Source organism: Neoarius graeffei, chromosome 8, assembly GCF_027579695.1.
Source record: "Neoarius graeffei isolate fNeoGra1 chromosome 8, fNeoGra1.pri, whole genome shotgun sequence".
In the NCBI taxonomy this organism is placed as follows: domain Eukaryota; kingdom Metazoa; phylum Chordata; class Actinopteri; order Siluriformes; family Ariidae; genus Neoarius; species Neoarius graeffei.
This window is the reverse complement of record NC_083576.1, coordinates 10,675,934-10,703,809: the sequence shown is the minus strand read 5'-3', so window position 1 is coordinate 10,703,809 and position 27,876 is coordinate 10,675,934. Positions and strand designations below refer to the sequence as shown.

The window sequence follows — 27,876 nt, the reverse complement described above, 5'->3', positions numbered from 1 at the left end:
ATTATTGGCACCCCTTGTAAAGATTAGTAAAAAGGGTTAGGGAAAAAATCCATCTTTCAGTGAAGTTGCTTCATCTCATGGTGAAAAAATGAGAAAAAGCCAACCTTTAATTAAAATAGATTTATTCAGAGTAAAACAAATCTCCACTTCCACACAGGGGCTTCCCTCGCATGCCACCTCAGCAAACAGGACTGCTGACACCCATTGCTCCCCCCACACCCCCCAGATTCCATCACCATAGCAGACAACGCTGCCCCCTCCTCCTCCTCCCTCTCCTCCTTTAGCCCTCCCACCTGTATGTCCATCACCAGCAACCAGGTGAAAAGGCAGCTGGTAAAACTCCACCTGAACAAGGCTACAGGTCCAGATGGCATCAGCCCCAGGGTCCTGAAGTCCTGCACAGACCAGCTGTGCTGGATTTTACAGCACCTGTTCAATCTTAGCCTTGGCCAGGGGAAGGTGCCTGTGCTGTGGAAGACATCCTGCCTTGTTCCGGTCCCAAAGAAGCCCACTCCATCGGCCCTTAATGACTATAGACTGGTTGCCTTGACATCGCACATTATGAAGGTGCTGGAGAGACTGGTCTTGGCCCATCTAAGATCACAGGTGACCTCCTCCCTGGACCCCTTACAGTTTGCCTACTGTCCTAAGGTGGGGGTGGAGGAATGCCATCATTTACCTGTTCCAGAGAGCTCACTCTCACCTGGACAGAGCAGGCAGCGCTGTGAGAATCATGTTTTTTGATTTCTCCAGTGCTTTTAACACAATCCAGCCTGTGCTGCTGGGTGAAAAGCTGCAGAGGATGCAGGTGGACACTGCCATCACCTCCTGGATTATGGACTACCTCACAGATAGGCCACAGTTTGTGCGGCTTGGGGGCTGTGTGTCTGAGCGGGTAGTCAGCAGTACAGGAACACCTCAGAGGACTGTTTTATCCCCCTTCATACTCTACACCTCTGACTTTTGTTACAGCTCTGAGTCTTGCCATCTGCAGAAGTTCTCAGATGATTCTGCATTGGTGGGGTGTGTCGGGGGGGGAGGAAACAGAGTACCGACAACTGGTGGAACACTTTGTGGAGTGGTGTGGTAACAACCACCTGCTCTTAAATGTGGCCAAGACCAAGGAGATGGTGGTGGACTTTAGAACGACCAGGGCTAAGCTAAACACCATTTCCATCTTGGGAGAAGAGGTAGAGGTGATAAGAGAGCTATAAATATCTGGGGGTTCACGTAGACAATAAACTGGACTGGAAGCACAATACCGAGGCTGTCTACAAGAAGGGTCAGAGTAGGCTCTATTTCTTGAGGAGGCTTAGGTCTTTTAATGTGTGTACTAAGATGTTGCAAATGTTTTATCAGTCTGCGGTGGCAAGTGCAATTTTCTTTGCTGTCATCTGCTGGGGTAGCAGTATCAGGGCCAGTGACTCTAATAGACTGAATAAGTTAATTAGAAAGGCAGGCTCTGTGCTGGGGACTACTCTGGAACCCCTAGAATTGGTGGTGGAAAGGAGGATGCTACAGAAATTGTTACACATTATGGACAATACCTCACATCCCCTATACAGTACGCTGGCAAAGCAGCAAAGTGTTTTTAGTGGGAGGCTTCGCCAACTCAGCTGTAGTAAGAACAGATATAGGAGGACTTTCCTACCCACAGCACTTTATAATGACTCCCCTCTGAGCAGAGAGAGAAGAATAATCTTGTAAACTTAAATCTCGAGATGCTATGTACTTAAGTCTCCCTGGTTGGGAGGGCTTCTTTTCTATACGCATATTCTGGTTTATGGACTACTCTATTGCAATGTGTTGATTAATGTCTTATCAGGCAGTTACAGTCTCACTTTGGCACCTAGATGGGCATTACGCCTTGACGACTACCTCAGGCTATGTCTTGTGGGTGAAAGCATTTTTTGTCTGTGTATGTGCTTTCTGTATGTTTTTAAGGTTGCTGAAACAATGGAATTTCCCTTTGGGATGATTAAAGTAAGTAGGTCCGGTCCGGTCCCATCCGTCCATCCATCCATCCATAATTCCTCATCTCATCAAGAAATAACTATTTTCAACAAAAACGCAAATGCTTTCTGAAAATGCTGTCCCAGGTACTGTATAGTTGAGGTTTTAGCACTTAGGCCCCGGTCACACCGCCCGAACTTTGCTGGAGCGTTCCTTGAACGGTAGGGAGGGGGGGCCGAATTTCGACAACGCTCGTCACCGCGCACAAAATGGGAAAAAAATCGAAAACACGGGCGTTGGCTTAGCGGTGCACCGCTGAAGCCGGCGTTGCTTTAGCGTTGGTTTAGCGGTAGCGAGCGTTGGTTTAGCGGTGACGCGAGCGTTGGTATAGCAGCGTTCTGCGCATGCGGGCTTTGGCTCGGTGGGGGTATAAAGTTGGTTTAGCACCAATCATAGCAAGTCTCTCATCATCCATGGTGATACAGTTTTACTGTAACTTTGAGCAAATTCGATATAGATGAGGTCTGAACTCAACGGCAGCTCGATTCCAAATGAGCTCCTGGTCCATTTCTCCCCGTATTTATAGCCAAATTCTGGTCCCGCTCCGACACCTCTATACCAACGCCAAACCAAAGTTCATCGCCACCATGGATAGCTGCTTTAACGCCCGACACCGTTCCAGCAACCCCGTGTCCACTCGTAAAACGCTTACAACCGCTCCACCGAAGTTTGTGCAACGTTTAATCGCCGCCCAGGCAACGCTGGCAAAGCAGCGGTGGTCCAGCGTTCAAGATTTCTGCGTTGGCCTAGCGGACCCAAGCGTCCACAAACTTGCATCTAGCGGTGCCAAACTTTGACTGGGCGTTGGTGGAGTGGGGGTGAACTTTGCCGGGGCGGAAAATTGCCCCCTCCTCACCGCTCACAATATTTTGTGCAGCTCAAAACTTTCGGAGCGGTAGGAGGGCCCCTCGAGAAACATCAGCGGTGGCCGAGCGTATACGGCGTTGCTTTAACGGGGGCCAACTTTTGTTAAATGGTGGTGAACGGTTACGAGCGGTGATTAATTTTTTTCACCGCTCCAGGAACGCTCCAGCAAAGTTCGGGCGGTGTGACCGGGGCCTTAGATGAAGCGTATGGTTGAGTGTTTCTTATAATAAAGCATCCATTTTTTTGTTTTGTATTTCAGAAAGTCTTTAATATCTGGGAAAGGGTCACTGATACGCGAGCGAGACTAAATATGGTATTAAAGTATCAGCATTCTCTGTATAGACATCACAAAAGTGTATCTGGACAGGACTAAAATTAAAAGTTTGGTGAAAAACAGCAGGTTAGTCAGCCTGTAATTTTCTCAGACGAGGATGGAAGGAAAAAAAAACCACAGACAAGGCCGATCCAGACGGAAATAAAATCACAGACTGAGACGACCTGTAAAATAGTAAATTACCCTAGGACTCGATGCAGATTCAATCCTGTCCGGATAGGACTTAAGAAATTCATTCGAAACTAAATCTTGGATGCCACTGAAGATCATATGTTAATTATACAGAATATAATAATAAACTTGTTCATAGTGGATTCTTTCTTTAAGATTGATGTATGCACACACGCACACACACGCACACATACCGTGGATTGTCACAAGCGCGAGTGCGGAATTGTAATCCTCTGCCGCAGGGCCGATTGCAGGCACCGTACTCACTCCACAAACCCCAGTTCCCATCTCGCTTTATGATGTCTGGAGACAGCCACACACAGTGTCCTCGAAAGCAGTGCTGAGACCGAGAGACAAAGAAAAACACAAAGTAAACACAAAAAATATTTATTGTGGGATAACGGAGCTGTATTTCGCAGATATCTGTTTGTGCTCACACCTTGCCGTCCCCACAAATCGTGCCATCAATCGGCGGTCCTTTTTTGGTCTTGCAGAAAAAGGGATTGTCTGGATGAGCACACCACAGCTGCTTACATGGGTCAAAGGGGCGGTACTGAAGGAGAACAAGTAGATGCCAGATTATTGACATGCTGACTCAGGGTCCAGTGAAAGAGTCAGATGAATTTGAGTTGGATAAACCTGTCAGTGTGGACGTATCACTTCGATTCAGGGACGGAGTAACAGCTAATACGACAGCAACACTTTAAGGCGATCTGTTATGATCTGGTAAAATCTTCAATGATATTTATCTTATCTTACATGTCAGAGCTACATCCACAGTAACATTTTTCAATCCTATCACAGTGTGGGAAATAAGGAATTTTAAGCAGACTATCACAAGACAGACAAGTCCGAAATCTTGTCTGTCCGTCCAAATTTCAGCCTGTCCCAATGACTGGCCAAAGGGTCAGAACAATGCGGCTGGGGGTCTGAAAGCTGAAGGGCTTTAGATGCCTGGAGATGGTTTCTCAGCTATTTCCAGGCACATTTTTGCAATCTTCAAAGGCCAAACCACACTAGACATTAGTTGCTAATTACACTACAAATTGAATATAACTTACAAGAAAATGTTAGAAGATTTAAGACAAAAACATGCTTAAAGTTCTACCCAAGAAAACAGTAGCACACACAGGTCTAGAAAAAAATATGGGGGGGGGCAACAATGTTCCAGTTGGTTACAACGTACTGGTACTCATATACAGGTACTATAATAACACTTATGATACATGACTATTTTTATACTAAGTCTATAAGAAATGTAGTAATTAACAATACAACAACCCCGATTCCAAAAAAATTGGGACAAAGAACAAATTGTAAATAAAAACGGAATGCAATAATTTACAAATCTCAAAAACTGATATTGTATTCACAATAGAACATAGACAACATATCAAATGTCGAAAGTGAGACATTTTGAAATTTCATGCCAAATATTGGCTCATTTGAAATTTCATGACAGCAACACATCTCAAAAAAGTTGGGACAGGGGCAATAAGAGGCTGGAAAAGTTAAAGGTACAAAAAAGGAACAGCTGGAGGACCAAATTGCAACTCATTAGGTCAATTGGCAATAGGTCATTAACATGACTGGGTATAAAAAGAGCATCTTGGAGTGGCAGCGGCTCTCAGAAGTAAAGATGGGAAGAGGATCACCAATCCCCCTAATTCTGCACCGACAAATAGTGGTGCAATATCAGAAAGGAGTTCGACAGTGTAAAATTGCAAAGAGTTTGAACATATCATCATCTACAGTGCATAATATCATCAAAAGATTCAGAGAATCTGGAAGAATCTCTGTGCGTAAGGGTCAAGGCCGGAAAACCATACTGGGTGCCCGTGATCTTCGGGCCCTTAGACGGCACTGCATCACATACAGGCATGCTTCTGTATTGGAAATCACAAAATGGGCTCAGGAATATTTCCAGAGAACATTATCTGTGAACACAATTCACTGTGCCATCCGCCGTTGCCAGCTAAAACTCTATAGTTCAAAGAAGAAGCCGTATCTAAACACGATCCAGAAGCGCAGACGTCTTCTCTGGGCCAAGGCTCATTTAAAATGGACTGTGGCAAAGTGGAAAACTGTTCTGTGGTCAGACGAATCAAAATTTGAAGTTCTTTATGGAAATCAGGGATGCTGTGTCATTTGGACTAAAGAGGAGAAGGACGACCCAAGTTGTCATCAGCGCTCAGTTCAGAAGCCTGCATCTCTGATGGTATGGGGTTGCATTAGTGCGTGTGGCATGGGCAGCTTACACATCTGGAAAGACACCATCAATGCTGAAAGGTATATCCAGGTTCTAGAGCAACATATGCTCCCATCCAGACGACGTCTCTTTCAGGGAAGACCTTGCATTTTCCAACATGACAATGCCAAACCACATACTGCATCAATTACAGCATCATGGCTGCGTAGAAGAAGGGTCCGGGTACTGAACTGGCCAGCCTGCAGTCCAGATCTTTCACCCATAGAAAACATTTGGCACATCATAAAACGGAAGATACGACAAAAAAGACCTAAGACAGTTGAGCAACTAGAATCCTACATTAGACAAGAATGGGTTAACATTCCTATCCCTAAACTTGAGCAACTTGTCTCCTCAGTCCCCAGACATTTACAGACTGTTGTAAAGAGAAAAGGGGATGTCTCACAGTGGTAAACATGGCCTTGTCCCAACATTTTTGAGATGTGTTATTGTCATGAAATTTAAAAATCACCTAATTTTTCTCTTTAAATGATACATTTTCTCAGTTTAAACATTTGATATGTCCTCTATATATACTGAGCATATTTCCCACATTAATCAATACAAAGTCCCTGCATCTATCAGTTCTTTTAAATCAAGGCTGAATACTTCCTTCTTTGCCGCTGCCTTTTATTAAATCAAATTTGAGACTTTTGCTTTGATTTCTTTCAGCGCAACCGGAATGCATGATGGGATATATTGCTTTGATTAGTGACCACTGGTTGTACACTTTTTTTCGTAATGCATTGTGGGATACTTTGAGTGCACTATATAGGGTGTAAATAATCCTCACTAAGATTTCAGACAGCACTACAAAATGGCGTCCTCACTATATAGTGCCCTATATAGTGAGTAGGGAGCGATTTCGAACACAGGGTCTGACTGTCATTCTTGCAAATTTCAGCAAGCCTTCGAGGAGTTTAGCTTTATCATGTAGCCTGAGAAATGAGACGGAGAGTATAAATAATCTGCACACGAACACATGACACTGTTAAACTCACCTCAACATGTCTTTTTTAATTGTTTACCCCACCATAGGCAATGTTAAAGTCACTGTTACAAACAGTACAGCGCACAACACTCATTATTGTACGCCTATTAGGCAAGGGGACACTTTCGTATAGTCTGAGGTGAAGTGTGTTTTTTTGTTGTTGTTTTTTTTGGCACTCTGTCATAACGCTCCTGGATACACTGACTGATGGACTCTCCATCTGGGAGAGAACACGTAAAGCCCACCCACACAGAACACTGATTGGCCTACTTAACAAGAAAGACCAATCAGGATGTGCTCTTTCTCTCTCGGAGAGAATCCGTAAAGCCCGCCCACACAGAACATTGATTGGTCTACTTTGCAAGACAGCAATTAGCATGCTCTCTCTCTCTCTCTCTCTCTCTCTCTCTCTCTCTCTCAGGGAGCCGTTATTCGGGAGACAACCCCCCCAGAACGTCCGGGAGAGTTGGGAATAATTCAACTTGTCCCGTCGGACAAGCTGATGTGAATTTGACTTGTCCAGACTGAATATTTAGTTGCCCCATCCAGTCGGACATCCACTAATGTCAAGCCCTGATTATTTTTTTTTTATCGGCCATCCGGTCCAATGCGTTTGAAATACAGACGGACAAATGCGAAAATTACTGTTCAATGTCCACCAGTCCAGCCTTATTTCCCACACTGCTCTCAAAATGTCTTTATTAATATTTGTAATATTAATATTTTATTCTCTTTTATAAGATAAGATTAGATAAGATAAAGTCTTTTTTGTCATTGTCACTTTTCCAAAGGTACAACGAAATTGAAGGTGCTGTTGACTCATTATGAGTTATAGAAAGAAAAAAGAGGGGGAAAAAGAGAGCATCAAAGCTATGAAATGGATATACCGTAATAAACGCTCACAGGCTGGTCTTATTCCAGATTGCTTTGAATTGACAGGAAGGCAATGTTAACTCAAATAACCACTCGTTACAAACACGGTGAGCAGAAAAGCATCTCAAAATGCACCATATGCCAAACTACAACAGCATAAGACCACATCGGGTTCTATTCCTTTCATCCCAGGACAGGAATGTGAGTCTACAGGGGGTATGGGCTCACCAAAACTGAACAGATGCTTTTCCAAACTTCAACTGTCCCGTTTTGCACCATGCTGTGTAAACTCTAGAGACTGCTGTGCATAAAAATAACAGCAATCCTTAAAGAGTTACTGTCTGAGTTAACAATATATAAGAATATCCAAAAAGCTGTTTCATGCAAAATAAAACAGAGCAATGAAGAATAAAAAACACATTTTCAGTCATGGTGATTCTGACAATGGTAGACCAACACTACAGTGAGCTTACGAATGTTAGCTAGCAATGCCACATGACCACCACTTAGGTTTAGACATTAATGAGAGCAAAAATAGACAGATGAATGAAAACCTTTTTTTTTCCTTCTGGAGCTGTCGGGAAAGGGTTTTTATTTATTTATTTATTTATTTATTTATTTTTAACGCTGTGCACATTTTGGCTGCCGCTTCTCACCAGAGTTTTTTTATTTTTTCCCTTTTGTTTTTCTTCCTGTGGTTGTATAGTTTGATGTTTGTTCTTTGTTTGAATGTTTTGTCCACTGGTTGTGGTGTAGTTCCGGACCCAGTTTTGGCCGTCGGTTCCCTCCAGGCCTTGGTCTGCTATGGGTGATGCCTGTGCTCCTCACTATGGACTGGAGTGAGCTCATTGCTCCTTTAACATCGGGGTTGTCCAGCGCTCTGTGTGGCGGTGCTTCTGTGCTTGGTGCGGTGTCCCGAGCGATGTTGCCTGGTGGCATTGTGGCGGCTGTGCAGGTGGTTTGAGACATACCGGCGCTCTCTGTGGCGGTGCTTCTGTGCTCGGTTTGTGGATCCACGGCGTGGTGTTCCAAGCGATGTTGCCCGGTAGTGTCATGGTGGCTGTGCAGGCAGTGTGGGACATACCTTCATGCGCCTGTTGGTGGGACTGTGGGTTGCTACGCTGTTGGAATTACATCCTGACCCTCTTTTGGTGGATTTATTATTATTATTATTATTATTATTATTACTTGTAATTGTAAAGTGACCTTGGGTGCGAGAAAGGCACTATATAAGTTGAAATTATTATTATTATTATTATTATTATTATTATTATTACTATGTCTTAGCTGCAGCATTAAAATGTTTAACATTTATCAGTAAAAAGATAAGCTATATATTTTTCTCTTGTTAATTTCAAGAGAGAAAAGAATAAAAAAGAAACAATGGCTTACAGGTGATATAAGTGAGAACAGGAATGTTTTGGGCAATGAAAGGTAATTATAAAGTGATTAAAAGTACAAGCTGTTATAAAATTATAAAAGCAACTTTGAGGCTTAATATTCATACCATAATAAGAAACTAATAAATACAGTAATAAACTTAAAATATCTGAAAATCTAAAATTGATATAACTGCTTAAAGTTGTGTAACTTAAATGTTAATATAGTAAGATTAATATAAACATTTTAAAAATAGGTTTTACAATTTAGATAAAATATTATATCTCACACACACACACACACACACACACACACACACACACACACACACACACACACATACATATGGGTCCGTCTCAGAAACTGGTCTCTCATTTGGGACATTATGGTCAAAAAAAAAATTTTCTAATTTTACTTTTTTTTTTTTTTGCATTTACCTAACACTCAATGTTTCTTTTGTCATGTTTAATAAGAATAAAGATAGCATCTTGCTGTATCTGGCCTCCACTGTGGAAAATTTTTTTTTATTCCAATTCATATGTTTTTGTAAAATTGATTTCCATATAAAATAACTACATCATGAAGAATTAAAGCCCCTCCTTCACAGATGAGTGAAAATATTGAGTAAATTTCCTCTTTTTGATCGTTTGGGTTAAAAATGCCAAGTTATGATGACTGAATTGATTTGATTATTCACTTAAATATGAATAATATGATACATTTTGGGTATTTGATATGGCGAAATAGGACACAATGGAAAAATCAAGAACACACCGGAAAGATGAGAATAACGGCGGTGGTAAAAGAACAGCGACTGTACCGGCTGAAGGTCGCGCGGGTCTCTGCTGCGGTGCGCGAGCAACGGGACATCACTACCGCACCGGACGGAGCGCGAGGCGAAATGACTGACCGTAGATTCTATTAAAAGTTCGATCTAAATTGACCATGGCTGCAAAATATTGGCCAAAAATATGCAAACACTACGAAATATGAAAGTAAGATGAAAAAGAAACATTCTATTGCCTTATACTGCAAGACTAAAACAAAATAAAACTGTCAAAACTCACCTTTTCAGTGATAACGTCCGAACAGATCACCCGCGTAACAGAAAGATCGCAAATGGAAGCGCGATCAACTTCTAACTGTTGGAGTGGAAAATTCCATTCTACACATGCAAATTGTTAATGTGTGTCCTTCCCCGCACACAAATAACACGCTACGGTAAAAAATAGACCACAACTCATTTTATAGCTCAGAAATTCATACAAGACCAGCTACCATCGTAACATATTCTGTAAGAAACATATTCTATACCTAACTTTCAGCTTTCATTTTAAAAAACAAAATTGCAGATTTATAACTAAATGTTTATACGGCGTAGTGATTTTAAGTTACTGCTTTTGGTGAGGTCATGACCTCGACCCTGAGGCTTTCCGTTTAGATTAAAACACACGATCGTATTGGTTTTGGGTTTGCGGAAAATGGAGTTACGACGGTGATGAAATATTTTGCATGATGTTTTATTACGGTTATGATTATTCTGTGAGCGCGCCAATCCTTAGGTGTATAAAGTTACAACTTAAAATACAATTAGTGATAACTGTAGACTTTTCAGTGGATGACAACCTTTTTAAGGGAATGCGATGTAGTCGACTGTTTATCATGTCCCAGATCAAGCCGCCATTTTTCCACAAATTTGCAGAATTTTTGCCAAATTCTGAATAGAGTATTCACATCAAAGATTTAGTTTTATCTGTATTATTTCTTTCATCATTTTATTTCAAATTAAAACCAACATCACCATTCAAAACCGTATAGTTTATTGACTTTGAGTATATTTAGTGGGGTTCTCCCACAGTACCCAGTTTCTGAGACAGACCCATAGATAGATAGATATTTTTCATACAAACTTTATCGATTTCAATTTGATGACTTCTACATTATCGAGTCAGTACAAAAACATTTTAGAGTTCCAAACGTTCATTTTTTTCCAGCACAAAATTAAATCTCATCTCATCTCATCTCATTATCTCTAGCCGCTTTATCCTGTTCTACAGGGTCGCAGGCGAGCTGGAGCCTATCCCAGCTGACTACGGGCGAAAGGCGGGGTACACCCTGGACAAGTCGCCAGGTCATCACAGGGCTGACACATAGACACAGACAACCATTCACACTCACATTCACACCTACGGTCAATTTAGAGTCACCAGTTAACCTAACCTGCATGTCTTTGGACTGTGGGGGAAACCGGAGCACCCGGAGGAAACCCACGCGGACACGGGGAGAACATGCAAACTCCACACAGAAAGGCCCTCGCCGGCCACGGGGCTCGAACCCGGACCTTCTTGCTGTGAGGCGACAGCGCTAACCACTACACCACCGTGCCGCCTATACAAAATTAAATCTTTCAGAAAAAAAAAAAAATTGTATCTGAGCAGCATATTACACAAGAAAGAACTTTTCAGATTAAAAAAGAAAACATAATGAAGGCTACTGGGTTTTGGTGCCAAATGAAGAAGCGAGTGTGACAGTCAAAGTGTCCAGAAGAACTGTGGCTGGTTCTGGAAGATGCTCAGTAAAACCTACAGCTCATTTCCGCATAAAACTGCATTCTGTCAAGCGACAGTCCATACAAAACATAGTCACGCGTGCCTTGCACAACTCTCTTTGTTTTTCCACTGCTTAAGCATTCTTTTAGCGATGCCATATCTTTGTGCTGTATATGGTTGTGGTCACAGCAGTACTCGTGACCGTGGCACGGTCCGATTTTTTAGAATTCCGTCCGTGATTCGGAAAGAGGGCGAGGAAACTCTGAGGCTTAGTACGGAGAGGAGACGAGCAAGGCTGAACGACATCGGCAGGGCTGATCTAACAGAGGCTAAAACCAAAACCGCTCGTGTTTGCAGTGATCATTTTATCTCAGGCGAGATTCAAAAGCTTTCTCGATAAGATCATGGAAGAATTTTATTTCGTGTTGATAGAATTTTGCTATAAAATGAGCGTTCTCTTGTCGTGGTTCACTCGGTCGTTGTTATTATTTTAACACGTGTATTACCATTTCGCTTTGAGGTGCACCAGCAAAATTATACGATAGAAACAATCCAGACTGGGCACCCACTCAGAAAATGGACTATGTTTTGTCCGAGGTCGGACTTGATTCTTCGGCAGCCAAACCAGATAGAACGCGATATCTGGGTACTTGATGGTCGGTAGAAACATCTTATCTTCAGAAAAGTCTGACTTTTTTAAATAATATGAGTCAAAACCACACATATCTATCTTCTCTTTGTATCGAATCTTCATTCGACCATTCAAATCGTAGTCTCATCTCATCTCATTATCTCTAGCCGCTTTATCCTGTTCTACAGGGTCGCAGGCAAGCTGGAGCCTATCCCAGCTGACTACGGGCGAAAGGCGGGGTACGCCCTGGACAAGTCGCCAGGTCATCACAGGGCTGACACATAGACACAGACAACCATTCACACTCACATTCACACCTACGGTCAATTTAGAGTCACCAGTTAACCTAACCTGCATGTCTTTGGACTGTGGGGGAAACCGGAGCACCCGGAGGAAACCCACGCGGACACGGGGAGAACATGCGAACTCCGCACAGAAAGGCCCTCGCCGGCCACGGGGCTCGAACCCAGGACCTTCTTGCTGTGAAGCGACAGCGCTAACCACTACACCACCGTGCCGCCCTCAAATCGTAGTAATACTGAGAAAATTCAGCACTGTTTACAGACACGCTTTCAGCAGCTGCCGTCCTAATTGCTTTGTATTTCCACCATCATGGCGGACGCTCACGACGTAGCGCATTTTGATCACATGGTTGCAAGTCATCTATAGCACAATGTGCAAAATTACAGAAGAAAATTAATGACAAACTAAACACAAATGACATTTTAACTAAAAGCATATTTCACAGTAATATATTAAAATAAAGTTTATACAATTAATACTCATATAATTTTTTTTTAAATTTAAAGTATGATCAAGGTCTACTTTCCAGCATTCGATGTTTATATAAAATTTTAGTACCTATTCTTGATATATCTTACATTTACAACACAACATACTGTTCAGTACATTTGAAATATAAATACAAGGTGCATTTATTTTTTAATGTACGTATTTATTTATTTACTTTAAAACAACTACTTTCAGCTAATTTCCACCAAAACACAAACTAACTCTGAACTTTAATTTCAGCATCAGTCAAGAATTTTCATGTCAGTGCGCTGAGGTCATCAGAGATGGATTCAATATAACAAGATACTAAAGATTCTGGAGAGAAAACGTATGACGTGTAAAGATCGTTTAAATGATAAATGGACGGTGTATAAATTTGGCCACATGACTGGCCATATTGTAAGTTTATTCGAAACGGTGTGAGGTACGATAGAAATGTTTGGAGTCGGCTTGATGCAATGTGACAGAAATAATATAACAATAAATCAAAACATGTAATGGAATACTGACTGGGAGTGACACGGGGAGGCGTGGTCATGTGGCTGGTCGATGCCTTCCCTTACCTGTGCTCCTGATGGCCCCACCTTTTGCAGCTTGAGGGAACGGTTTGACAAGAGAGTAAAGCACAGTCCATGCAGAAGTGTGCACTGCCTGAGTCAAAAGTTTACACACCTTCTAATTCAATGTTTTTTCTTTATTTTTATGAAATAAAAGACTCATGTCTTAACGCAATGATGGATGTCGTTTCTCTTTTCTTATTTGAGCGGTTCTTGATGTAATATGGATTACTACAGTACAGTTGTGGTGTGGAATAGGGCTATTTACTGTTTCAAATGCATTAAGAAAGTCAGAAACTCGTCCACTAATTAACTTTTGACGAGACACATGTGTTAATTGAAAAGCATTCCAGGTGACCTCATGAAGCTGGTTAAGAGAATGCCAATACTGTAGTGTGCAAAGTGTCATCAAGGTAAACGCTGGATACTTTGAAGAATCTAAAATATCAAACATGTTTTGTTTTTTTCACACTTTTTTGTTTACCACATCATTCCATACATGTTCCAGATGTTATTTCATAGTTTTGATGTCTTCAGTATTGTTCTACAATGTAGAAAATACAAAATAGAGAAAAACCTATGAATGAGTAGGGGTGTACAAACTTTTGACTGGTACAGTATATCTATAATTCTCTTGACTTCTCGATTCTGAATGGTGTTGATTAATTAGAAGGTGTTGACTGATTTTCTATAACAGCAGCTTCTGGCTGTAATTCAAATCACAGGTTTATATAAATCTCGTTTTACGATATGGGAAAGTCGTCATGGTGACAAGCTGCAAAAAAAAATGCTTTACTAACTTCAAGAGAGTGAAGGAAATGACTGTTTATACAGTAGCTGGTTTAAAGTATTTGATAACAGGAACTAACTTGCTCGCCAGATGTTTTACGACATGGAAGTTTCGGCTATAAATGTAGCGTACTGTAAATGTAACCATAAATGGATGAGTATATCATTTATTATTTGATCCACATTCACTAGATATGAGCAATCGCACACTCAGATTGGCTACTCTATTACAAGGATATCAGCTCATATACCGTGAGTAGAGAAAAACAAAATGTTGGCGCATATCAAGTCAGATAGATCACTTTGTTATCAAGTATTTAAAAGAAACAGAAATAGCAAAAAGAATATTTGTGACCCCTCACCGAATCCAGGGACGCATGTCGGCCGAAACGAATCCGAGATAATCGCAAAAGAAGCATTTTTTTTTTTCGAAATTTGTGATTTTTGTTTTTTTTCCATCATGTGCAAGTTGAGATCTTGAAGAATGCAATCAGTATTTCAGATAATAGATTGTTTTGTTGGAAAAGCATACATTTTTTGTTGCAAATTGTCTCGTTTTTGTCAGGACTGTAGCCTGCTGGGGGGTGTGGGTAAATTACCATATGGGCCATTCACATGATGATTTAAGTCTTTTGTTTTGTTTTTTCGCGAATCAGCTGTATGATACGAGCTGAGCGCATGGCTACTTAAGCTGCATACAGGCGTGTGATTTCACTATGGAATAAGTTACTAAACAGAGCGCGGAGGAGCTGAAACACCGCGAAGCAAACAAACACACGGTATTTACATCGGAGATAACCATTTCTAGCAAAAAAACCCCGCAACCTCGTTTTCCAGATTGAATGGAATACCTGAATGATTGCATGATACATGGACCGTTCTAGGATTACATTCCATCGGAGGCATTGGTGTGTGCAAGGCGCCGTTTCTCTTTCTGATGGGGTAAGTTTATTAATCTAAGGCTGTGTGGTTATTTTTGCATGTAACGGAGAGTGTTGTGGTTTGGTTAAGCCTAGGTCACAACCGGACGTACGGTTTTTTGTCCGTGCGATTTTTGGCGTTTCCCAAATCGCTGCGGTTTTTTTTTTGTTCACGGAGAAAGACGCGCGTTGGCTGTAAGTTTGTCTTGCAACCTGAAAAAAACGTAAGCGCCCGTAGATTTTGTTTGACATGACAACGAACCTCTGCGGCCAGTCTACGGCTCGAAAGTCAGCACGTCACACGCGCGCTCTCGTGCGTTTCATGCGCGCTCTCGTGCGTTTCTTGCATGTAGACTGGCCGTAGGAGCACGTACGGCCAGTTGTGACCAAGGCTTTACATGAAACTAGCGTTGTGTTAGTTGTGTCATCATCGTGCTATCTTTCTTTCTAACGGTGTGAGTAATTTTTCAACCACAAAACGTTAAAGTATACTTTAGGGCTTATTGTTGTACTTCATAATTGTTTTGGGCATACTTTGCATGGAAGGAAAATTGACGTGGTGATCTTTGTTTACATGAAAGTAGCATCGTGCTAGCTAGTAGGGGGTAGGGCTTTCCTTAATGTCATGCAAATGAGCACCATTATGTGCCCACCCTACACCCAGAGTAGCTGAGATGGAAAACTTTGAGGGCGATTTTCTCCCTTTTCTGTTTTAAGAGGTATACACTTTCAAAAGGCCACACATTCTTCAAATATTGTCAGATCTCCACATGGAAGGCATCATTGGAAAGCTTAGAAACTGTACTTTCTGAATCTGTCAATAACTCAAAATGCCCGCGGGCTGACATGTGTCCCTGGATTCTGTTTTCTGACACATTTCCCCCAATATCTCCTTTTCCATACTCCAGCCCAGTCGGTGGCGGTAATGCACCTTTAAGTTGGTTTTCCAACTGCCAAAAAACCCTAAAGATGAAAAAACAAAATGGCAGCGCATGTTACTGAACCAATCGAGGACGAAATAAAGACCCCACTCGAAAACAAAATCCCAAAAAATCCAAAAAAGCAACAAAATATGGAATAAAAGTACTTGATGGTAAGAATGTATCTTTTTTTTTCTAGAATTATTATTATCGCATTTTTCACAAATTGCTCCTGTCATTTCGCCAGTTTCTTTACATTCTAAGTGGAAATGATTTTGTCGGACATTTTGTATAAAGTTTTTATGTATCGAATTTGCAAAAAATAAAAATAAAAATGCTCCGTTTCTCAAAATCCAGTGAATGTGGATAGAATAAAACAGTTATTCCACTCAATCTCGTCGTACATAGCTTATAGCTGACTTGGTGCAACGTGCCTCATCAGCTATCTGCTCATGTACGACTCGAGTTCATGGAATAATTTAAAGGCGAACTGAAGTCATTTTTAAACTTGCTTTATTTCTTAATTAACGTGTTATTCAATTACGTTTTCGGTTTTAGTAACCTTATATCGTGACTCGTATTGGCAACTAATTGTAATTAAATATTATACTTATCGGCCTATTCGGTTTTTAGCCGTGTTGAATTTAGTTCGTTTGGTCCACGGCAGGCGTTGCTTATCCGCGCGATCTTCACGAGACTTGTGCGAGACTTCGAAACGTCAAGTGTCAGCCAGGTGTCAGTGCCGCCATTTTGAAAACTGTTTTCCAAATGAAATATTGCACAAAAACGAGTTTAAATGACGATTACTGCCTACTTTTTTCAAACTTTCCTGATTGCTATCAAAACAAACAAAACTTCCGGCTCGATTACGTCAGCATTCGAAAGAGGGCGCGAGTGTCTTTTGACGACGTCGGCAGATGTTGGTCGCTTTGATTTCCGCTGTACGTTTTACTTCCGTCCTACGATGTCTCGCACAGGTCTCAACGAATCTCGTTTACGGCCATCGCTCTGACATATGGACTGATATATTACAGCATATTTCAAACACTCATAACGTGCTATAGCAGTGACAAAATAGCGATCAAAAATGCATTCCGATATTTAATAAAATGAGAGAAATAGAATTTTGATTAAAAAAATTTGCTTTCAGTTCTCCTTTAATTATATAATAGATAACTGTTGGCCAATTGCTGTCGTTCAGGATGTGCTGTTAGAGGAAATTAATCAACTTTGGGTTGGTAACATTACATTTGCTTGAGAACAAGTCACATCACACCACCCTGTCATTGATTAATTTCCTTTATGAGCATGACCTCGAGTGGTTTACTCCTTAATAATAACATATGTAAAATGACTCCGTGTGAGATCGGTGACTTCTTCATACAGATCCTGGATCATTATCTGTTTCTTGGCTTGTTAGTGTCAGTCTCAGAGGCTCCGCCCACAGACCAGCCGATGCAGACTTATAATGCATTATAAGTGGCAGCATGTATAACATGGCAGTGTGATCAGTCTTCATCGTTCTATAATGAACCATGACTGACTCGAAATGAAAAACCTATCATGATCAGACAATGGCCGTGGAGTTATACATGCTCTCAGCAGTCCTAAGATGCCGTAGGAGCACTCCATAATGCATTATAGTGTTGAAGGCAATGTGTGTATGCGTGGGGAGAGGGGGTGGACAAGGGGCCCTCACCGCTGTGCACATCATGTATCCGGCGCCAAAGTCAAAGCGACACTGTTCATTCATGGAGTAGTGCAGGCCTGGCAGCTGGGGCAATTCCTCCCACGTGTGCTCGAATGGATCGTCCCTCAGACAGTCATATGAGCTGCATACGGGAAAATAAAATAAAATTAAATGAAATAAATCAAATCAAACAATAATAGAAGATTCATAAATAAGCAGGTGTGGTGAGGGTGTGTTTTTACGCAGTATGGTGAGTCCATTTGTTTTCTTATAGTGTGTGCATGTGTGTATGAAGCTCATTGTAACAGACCCAGCTTCTGCTGACCAAGGGAATCTGTGTGTGTGTGTGTGTATGACTGAGTATAAAGCTCATTGTAAGAACAGGCCCAGCTTCTGCTGACCAAGGGAATCTGTGTGTGTGTGAGAGAGCGACAGAGAGAGTGTGTGTGCGTGTCTGCGCATGCGAGTGTGCGTAGCCATGGCCTAATGGTTAGAGAAGCAGCTCTTGGGACCAAAAGGTTGCTGGTTCGATTCCCTGGACCAGCAAGAATGGCTGAAGCACCCTTGAGCAAGGCATCTAACTGCTCTGGGTAAGTTGTACGTCGCTGTGATAAATGCTAAGTAAGTAAGTGTGTGTGGTGGTGGTGTGGGGTGCTCACTGTAAATAGCGGCCCAGTTCCTGTTGGCTACAGCGGGACCAGTGGAATCTGTGGAAGGCGGCCTGCACCAGAGGAGCCATGATGCTGCCCATCTGCACCTCATCCCCACATCGATTCCCCTGACCATCATGTTCCATTCCCAGCCTGCAACACAGAAACCTTTACTCGTCACAGTGAAATTCATTCTCTGCATTTAACCCATCTGAAGCAGTGAACGCACGCACACTCAGAGCAGTAGGCAGCCACACCAGAGCGCCCGGGGAGCAGTCAGGGGTCAGGTACCTTGCTCAAGGCCACCTCAGCCCAAGGCCGCCCCACGTTAACCTAACTGCATGTCTTTGGACTGTGGAGCACCCGGAGGAAACCCAGGCAGACACGGGGAGAACATGCAAACTCCACACAGAAAGGCCCTCGCCGGCTGCTGGGTTCGAACCCAGAACCTTCTTGCTGTGAGGCGACCGTGCTAACCACTACACCACCGTGCCGCCTAAAGAGCCTGACCATCAGATTTGTAAACAACAACTATTGTTCGTCAAATAATTTGTGCTTTGTAATTTATAGCAAAGAGTCACATAATCATAAAAAGGAATTGAGGCATGTTATTAGATGTGCTGCTGCTGCAGTGTCCTGACAGAACTTACAACAAATGGGTTTTCTGTCTTCTCTGTCATCTACAGATGTTGTCTTTTACCAGTTTGCATTTTGAAAGCCAGTAATACAAAATCTAAAATATATAATGTTAAAAAAAAATGAGCGAGAACAGAGACAGGACGAAATGAGACAGGTGAAAAGAGCACAGTAGGACAGATACTCACACATGACCGGTCTCATGGGCCACTACGAAGGCAGAGGAGAAGCCGTCCTCATGGTTCAGAGTGCAGCTTCTGACTGGGTGGCACATACCAGTCACGGGAGCGTAACCTGATCAAACACATCGCAAGGTGATTTAAGAGTTTGGGTCTCTTCCCATATACAGTACACGTAATCAACTCGATAAGATATTATCACTATCAATGGACATCTGAGATATAAATACTGCATATAGATGTGATGCATGTGTGTGTGTGCTCAAATGCACATGTGTGTGTGTGTGTGTGTGTGTGTTCTGTACCCTGCATCCCTGTTGGTCCAAACTCTTGGCGTGTAAGGAAAATGGCGTGATCGTGGTAGTCTTTGTCATTAGCATCCTTCCTCTGCTGCTCGAACGCCCAGCGGCACACGTTCTCCAGACTCTGAGACGGGTTTCCCAGCTCGATCAGATTCGTGGACTGGAATCAGACACAAGAAAATCATGCTTAATAAATTATCAAGCAGCTTCCAAAACCAAACTCCCAAATAACGCACGCTGCAAGTGAAAACATTTGAAGCCTACCAGCCCACAAACTCTTAAATACAACACCCAGGAATCAAATCAATGGTCTTTAATTAAATAAAATAAACATACATATCTTATTTTACATGGCAAAGCAGAAGACAAAAATATATAATAATAATAAACACTAAAAATTCATAGACACCAAGAATCAAAGAAACACTTAGCTAATTGTATACGCTGGTAATTAAACAGCTAATTCATATTTACAGCACCCTCCACAATTATTGGCACCCCGGTTAAGATGTGTTAAATTCCTTAAAATAAATTCAATTTTTATTGCAGAAGCATAATCTCACACTGAAAGTTGTAGAAAAATGTAACCCTTAACTCAGGTGAATTAAAAAAAATCCCTGACTGAGAAATAATTATTTTTCATAAAATCACCTGTTCCACAATTATTGGCACCCATAACAATTCCGAGAAAATAAATGTAATTGAAGCATTTCTGTCATTTCTACTGTGGTTTATAAAGTTGATCAGAGTATCCAGGAACCTTTAATTAGTAATTCATCACATCCTGTTTCCCTGGGGTATAAATATGATGTGACACAGAGGCCTATTTCTCTTATCCACTCTTCAACGTGGGAAAGACAAAAGAACACACCATTCAAGTAAGGCAGATGTGTGTCGACCTTCATAAGTCAGGCAACGGCTACAAGAAAATAGCCGCTCGCCTACACCGGCCCGTATCTACAGTCAGAGGAATCATCAAGATGTTTAAAACAACTGGAACAGTCGCAAACAAGCCTGGACGAGGATAAAAGTTTATCTTACCACCACGCACAGTGAGGAGGATGGTAAGAGAAGTAAAAAGTTCTCCAAAGCTCACTGTTAGAGAATTGCATCAAAGAGTAGCATCTTGGGGTCACAAAGTCTCCATAACAACCATCAGGCGCTATCTACCGGTACATGCCAACAAGCTGTTTGGGAGGCATGCACGGAAAAAGCCTTTTCTCACTTACAAGCATAAACGTCTGGAGTTTGCTAAGCGGTACTGGGACTTCAACTGGGACTGTGTGCTTTGGTCAGATGAGACCAAGATAGAGCTTTTTGGCAACACACACTCTAATACATCACAAAAGATGAGTATGTGGAAAAGCACCTCATGCCCACTGTGAAGTATGGGGGAGGATCGGTGATGCTGTGGGCCTGTTTCTCTTCCAAAGGCCCCGGGAACCTTGTTAGGGCACATGGCATCATGAACTCTTTGAAATACCAGGACATTTTAAGTCAAAATCTGGTGGCCTCTGCTCGAAAGCTGAAGATGGGTCGTCACTGGGTCTTTCAGCAAGATAATGACCCTAAACACAAAAATAGTTCACCAGACACAAAATCAAGCTCCTCCCATGGCCATCCCAGTCCCCAACCCAATTGAAAACCTGTGTGGTGAGCTGAAGAGGAGAGTGCATAGGAGAGGACCCAGGACTCTGGATGATTTAGAGAGATTGTGCAAAGAGGAACGGTCGAACATCCCTCTCTCTGTATTCTCCCATCTTGTGAAATGTTATAGGAGAAGATTAAGTGCTGTCTTGTTGGCAAAAGGGAGTTGTACAAAGTATTAACATCAGGGTGCCAATAATTGTAGCACACATGATTTCATGTAAAAGAATTATTTCTTAATGTGGGATTTTTTTCCCCCCACTGAATAAATGCACTTAAGTTAAAGGTTGGATTTTTCTCTTTTTTTGCATTGTTGTCCGATACTATTTTAAAAATAAATAAATTTATTAGAAGCCTAAGAACATATCTTAACGAGGGGTGCCAATAATTGTGGATAGCGCTGTAAATATGATTCTATTAAAGAATGAGTTCTTAAATCTGTCTGTTTAACTTTAGGGTGTTCTTTCTTAGACTGGATGTAGTCTTCTTAATTCGTGGAAGTAGGGGGAAGAATAGGTCATTGTTAATTATTTTCAGTTTATCGAAGATGTTCCTATCTTGTTTTTCTAACAGCACACGTACACTACCGTTCAAAAGTTTGGGGTCACCCAGACAATTTTGTGTTTTCCATGAAAAGTCACACTTTTATTTACCACCATAGGTTGTAAAATGAATAGAAAATATAGTCAAGACATTTTTCTGGCCATTTTGAGCATTTAATCGACCCCACAAATGTGATGCTCCAGAAACTCAATCTGCTCAAAGGAAGGTCAGTTTTATAGCTTCTCTAAAGAACTAAACCAGGGCTTTTCAAAGTGTGGGGCGCGCCTCCCCTAGGGGGCGCCAGAGTTCTTCGGGGGGGGGGGGGGGGGGGGGGGGGGGGTGCAACGTGAGGAAAAATAAACCAGAATAAGTTACTATTGCGAACATTTAGCGAACTTCAGCTAGCCTTTGCCAGAGACAAAATGGATCGATTTTTAGTACCTAAAGCTACAGTGAGTGAGGAGACAGAGTCTGCACCAAGCAAAAAAAGAAGGAAGTATGACCACGATTATTTAAAGTTTGGATTTTCATGGACTGGATCTGAAGATGCTCCACTGCCACAGTGTGTTGTCTGCCAAGAGGTGCTAGCTAACGATGCTATGAGATGTTTAAAATGTATAAAACAAGATGTTTTTTTTAAAAAGCACAGACGTTTAAAATGTGTAAAAAAAAAAAAGATGTTTTAAAAAAGCACGTTTAAAATGTGTAAAAAAAAGATGTCTTAAAAAGCACAGATGTTTAAAATGTGTAAAAAAGACATTTTAAAAAGCAGATGTTTAAAATGTGTAAAAAAGATGTTTTAAAAAGCACAGATGTTTAAAATGTGTAAAAAAAAAGATGTTTAAAAAAGCACAGATGTTTAAAATGTGTAAAAAAGGTTTTAAAAAAGCACAGATGTTTAAAATGTGTAAAAAAAAGATGTTTAAAAAAAGCACAGATGTTTAAAATGTGTAAAAAAAAAAGATGTTTAAAAAAAGCACAGATGTTTAAAATGTGTAAAAAAAAAGATGTTTTAATAAAGCTCATATGTTTTAAATGTGTAAAAAAATATTTTTCAAAAAGCACAGATGTTTAAAATGTGTAAAAAAGACGTTTTAAAAAGCACAGATGTTTAAAATGTGTAAAAAAAAGATGTTTAAAAAAGCACAGATGTTTAAAATGTGTAAAAAAGGTTTTAAAAAAGCACAGATGTTTAAAATGTGTAAAAAAAAGATGTTTAAAAAAAGCACAGATGTTTAAAATGTGTAAAAAAAAGATGTTTAAAAAAAGCACAGATGTTTAAAATGTGTAAAAAAAAGATGTTTTAATAAAGCTCATATGTTTTAAATGTGTAAAAAAATATTTTTCAAAAAGCACAGATGTTTAAAATGTGTAAAAAAGACGTTTTAAAAAGCACAGATGTTTAAAATGTGTAAAAAAAGATGTTTTAAAAAGCACAGATGTTTAAAATGTGTAAAAAAAGATGTTTTAAAAAGCACAGATGTTTAAAATGTGTAAAAAAGATGTTTTAAAAAGCACAGATGTTTAAAATGTGTAAAAAAGGTTTTAAAAAAGCACAGATGTTTAAAATGTGTAAAAAAAGATGTTTAAAAAAAGCACAGATGTTTAAAATGTGTAAAAAAGATGTTTAAAAAAAGCACAGATGTTTAAAATGTGTAAAAAAAAAGATGTTTTAATAAAGCTCATATGTTTTAAATGTGTAAAAAAATATTTTTCAAAAAGCACAGACGTTTAAAATGTGTAAAAGAAAAAAAATAAAAGTGTACAACAACCATTTTTTTAAATACGAATGGAACATTAAGTATAGCAACAACAAAAATTGTGTGTGTGTGTGGGGGGGGGGGCGCTGTTGTTTATTTGCTCTCTGAGGGGGGGCTGACTCTCCCACACTTTGAAAACCCCTGAGCTAAACTGTTTTCAGCTGTGCTAACATGATTGTACAAGGGTTTTCTAATCATCCATTAGCCTTCTGAGGCAATGAGCAAACACATTGTACCATTAGAACACTGGAGTGAGAGTTGCTGGAAATGGGCCTCTATACACCTATGGAGATATTGCACCAAAAACCACACATTTGCAGCTAGAATAGTCATTTACCACATTAGCAATGTATAGAGTGGATTTCTGATTAGTTTAAAGTGATCTTCATTGAGGCGGCACGGTGGTGTAGTGGTTAGCACTGTCGCCTCACAGCAAGAAGGTCCTGGGTTCGAGCCCCGGGGCCGGCGAGGGCCTTTCTGTGTGGAGTTTGCATGTTCTCCCCGTGTCCGCGTGGGTTTCCTCCGGGTGCTCCGGTTTCCCCCACAGTCCAAAGACATGCAGGTTAGGTTAACTGGTGACTCTAAATTGACCGTAGGTGTGAATGTGAGTGTGAATGGTTGTCTGTGTCTATGTGTCAGCCCTGTGATGACCTGGCGACTTGTCCAGGGTGTACCCCGCCTTTCGCCCGTAGTCAGCTGGGATAGGCTCCAGCTTGCCTGCGACCCTGTAGAAGGATAAAGCGGCTAGAGATAATGAGATGAGATGATCTTCATTGAAAAGAACAGTGCTTTTCTTTCAAAAATAAGGACATTTCAAAGTGACCCCAAACTCTTGAATGGTAGTGTATCTGTTCTCTCGCTGATGGACTTTCGATTGTAGCATCTGTCCAAACATTTCTGAACGATGGCGAGTTCAGGTTCTGCAGCGCCATAAACTGGAAGACCATAAGATATTGCAGAGAGTACCAAACTGTTGAATAGCAGGTCAATCTCATGGCTTGTGTATGAATATTCATGATGAAAGTGCTACCTGATTGACTAGCAGAAGGGGGGGGGGGGGGAAGCAGGGCATCATTATCATTTAAAGGAACAGGCCGTTCCTCAAATTGGCGGTTTTGAACAGGGCTGTCTAGACAGGAGCTGTGGTGTTTTATCCTTGTGGTATTTTGACCAAAACATGTCACAGACATTTCATTAAGACCTCAGGGAACTGTGTCAACTTGTGGAAAAGGGGTGTAATACTGTATGTCATCTTTAAAGCTAGACTGCCTTTCAGATTTTTCAAGTGTAGGTCATAAAAAGATTTTTCCAGACACCCAGTTATTTTTGTTTAGTGGACTGAAAGCTACTGAATTCAAATCACAGACTTCCAGTTTTATTAGTTTGTTTTTAAACAGAATAATTAATGAATTTAGTGCCAAGTGGCCCTAAATTCTCCGCTATTTTTTCCTGCTTCACCATGACCCAATTCTAGATACTACATCATGCATCACGTGGTGGGCTTTCCCTATTCGTGCAAGGCATTGTAGGAAACAAATTTGAAACAGGAGAGAAAAACGGAGGACGTGAGTGTGCGAATGAAACGTGAAAGACCGACTACAGTAACGGAAAGCAAGAAGAAAAGACGTTATGTTATATACAAAGGAAAGGAAACGCAGGACCAAACTAATAAATATCAGTGCTCAGCGAGCACCTCGGTGTGATCAGCTGTTCGTTTAGCGACAGAATGATGGAATTGTCAGTGCACGCTCAAAGGGAAAACTGTAGATGGCAGTAATGCAACACTGTGGATGCCAGCTGCTGCAAAACCCAAAAGAAGAAGAAGGTGGTAAACCTGCGCATGCGCACACACACGGCCTTCCTCTGTCTGCTTGACTGCGTGAAGAAGCGAGCGATTTCATGCACATTTTTTGCTTTAATCCCCTCAAATTAAATAACTTCCCAGCCACAGAATGGCCTGATATTTTGTGAGATATTACAGAAATAAACATGTATAACAATGACCAAATTAGTTCCAAATTTCAGAAGGAACTAAATTTCACCGATTTTATGAAATCGAAAGGCCGTCTAGCTTTAAAATATAGTCAAATCAAGTCAAGTCAACTTCTCATCTCATCTCATTATCTGTAGCCGCTTTATCCTTCTACAGGGTCGCAGGCAAGCTGGAGCCTATCCCAGCTGACTACGGGCGAAAGGCGGGGTACACCCTGGACAAGTCGCCAGGTCATCACAGGGCTGACACATAGACACAGACAACCATTCACACTCACATTCACACCTACGGTCAATTTAGAGTCACCAGTTAACCTAACCTGCATGTCTTTGGACTGTGGGGACCTATTTCTCAACATATTTACAACTTTCAAGTTTGAAATAGTCATGTTTTGTCAGGAGATTAGTTTGTGCACTGTCTGTTCCCTAGTTTGTCCAGCCGAAATTCATGGATGAAATTCAAAGAGATACGACAACTGAAATTCATTATAAAAGCTGCACGAATCATTTCATAACATCTGGAAGGAAAAGAATCCCTCTGAGCCACAAAATCAGTCTGTTCTGGTGTCCTATAGTATCCAAAAATCACTATTTTCTTAAATTTGGGTGGTCAGGGACTGCAGTTCTCAGTTGCTCGTCATGCCCTTAATCCTTACTTAATTAACAAGGCAACAACTTCAATGACTAAAAAAATTATGCTGTCCATACAATCTGTAAATCGATACATGCTTTACAGTATACAGTGCTGTGTAAACAAGCCACAGAGAGAAAAAGACACCCAAAAGGGATAAAAAAAAACCTCCACACACCTATTCACTCTTCTCTTAAAGACACAGGTTTACCAGAATTCTATCTGTTCCTATTTTTCTGTCCTTAAAATGTGTTATATTTGAAAACATTTCGTGAAATAGTTTGATACACAGCTCACGCTGCTGTTCCAAGTTCAACTCGCGGATTCAAAACATTAGACAGTAATTCAACTTGTGCTGTGACGTGGCCACCGCAAGCAGAAGATCCTTTCCAGATGTGTGTCCTGAAACTGCCTTTCTCCCTTTCCACTCCGTCAAGTTCATGGACCTCAGGAGCCGAATTCCGAACGCTGAAAACGAGTGCAGCGATCATGTCTGGCCAGTAGAGAGCGATGTTGCTGTGGAGAAGCCAAGTGCTGAAACCTGCACTCACACCAAAGCTGTCACTCTTAACATCACTCGTAGTGTTAATCACGCTATCATCACTTATTAAAATAGCAGAGGACTATTTTAGTAAGCGATTACTTAATATTTCAACAGAAGAAGAACTGAAGTCTTTCACTTTGCCTGGTTTAACAGCTTAATGCTTCGTATTTTCCAGCTTATTCCATGCACATAAATGAAAAAAAAAACCTCATTATATATTTAAATAATATCAGCTGGCGTTGAGTGGTATATCAGATCTATTCCATTCAGCTAGCATGATACTGAACGAGTCGAAGACGAGGAGCTGAATGGAATAGATCTCATATACAACCCCGACTCCAAAAAAGTTGGGACAAAGTACAAATTGTAAATAAAAACGGAATGCAATGATGTGGAAGTTTCAAAATTCCATATTTTATTCAGAATAGAACATAGATGACATATCAAATGTTTAAAATGAGAAAATGTATCATTTAAAGAGAAAAATTAGGTGATTTTTAAATTTCATGACAACAACACGTCTCAAAAAAGTTGGGACAAGGCCATGTTTCCCACTGTGAGACATCCCCTTTTCTCTTTACAACAGTCTGTAAACGTGTGGGGACTGAGGAGACAAGTTGCTCAAGTTTAGGGATAGGAATGTTAACCCATTCTTGTCTAATGTAGGATTCTAGTTGCTCAACTGTCTTAGGTCTTTTTTGTCGTATCTTCCGTTTTATGATGCGCCAAATGTTTTCTATGGGTGAAAGATCTGGACTGCAGGCTGGCCAGTTCAGTACCCGGACCCTTCTTCTACGCAGCCATGATGCTGTAATTGATGCAGTATGTGGTTTGGCATTGTCATGTTAGAAAATGCAAGGTCTTCCTTGAAAGAGACGTCGTCTGGATGGGAGCATATGTTGCTCTAGAACCTGGATATACCTTTCAGCATTGATGGTGTCTTTCCAGATGTGTAAGCTGCCCATGCCACACGCACTAATGCAACCCCATACCATCAGAGATGCAGGCTTCTGAACTGAGCGCTGATAACAACTTGGGTCGTCCTTCTCCTCTTTAGTCCGAATGACACGGCGTCCCTGATTTCCATAAAGAACTTCAAATTTTGATTCGCCTGACCACAGAACAGTTTTCCACTTTGCCACAGTCCATTTTAAATGAGCCTTGGCCCAGAGAAGACGTCTGCGCTTCTGGATCATGTTTAGATACGGCTTCTTCTTTGAACTATAGAGTTTTAGCTGGCAACGGCGGATGGCACGGTGAATTGTGT

The 27,876-nt window shown here is 41.1% G+C and overlaps 1 protein-coding gene across 2 annotated transcripts in view; it reads right to left on the bottom strand.

Annotated features, from left to right (window-relative positions):
* LOC132890444 (A disintegrin and metalloproteinase with thrombospondin motifs 2-like) overlaps window positions 1-27,876 on the bottom strand; it is a 344,549-nt gene that overhangs the window by 34,650 nt on the left and 282,023 nt on the right. For both annotated transcript variants that reach the window (XM_060927282.1, XM_060927281.1), the window contains 6 exons: window positions 19,496-19,652; window positions 19,200-19,305; window positions 18,385-18,528; window positions 17,735-17,867; window positions 3,825-3,938; window positions 3,580-3,725 (listed from right to left, as the gene is read on the bottom strand). In XM_060927282.1, coding sequence (XP_060783265.1) covers window positions 3,580-3,725; window positions 3,825-3,938; window positions 17,735-17,867; window positions 18,385-18,528; window positions 19,200-19,305; window positions 19,496-19,652 — 800 coding nt within the window. The remainder of the gene's footprint in view (window positions 1-3,579; window positions 3,726-3,824; window positions 3,939-17,734; window positions 17,868-18,384; window positions 18,529-19,199; window positions 19,306-19,495; window positions 19,653-27,876) is intronic.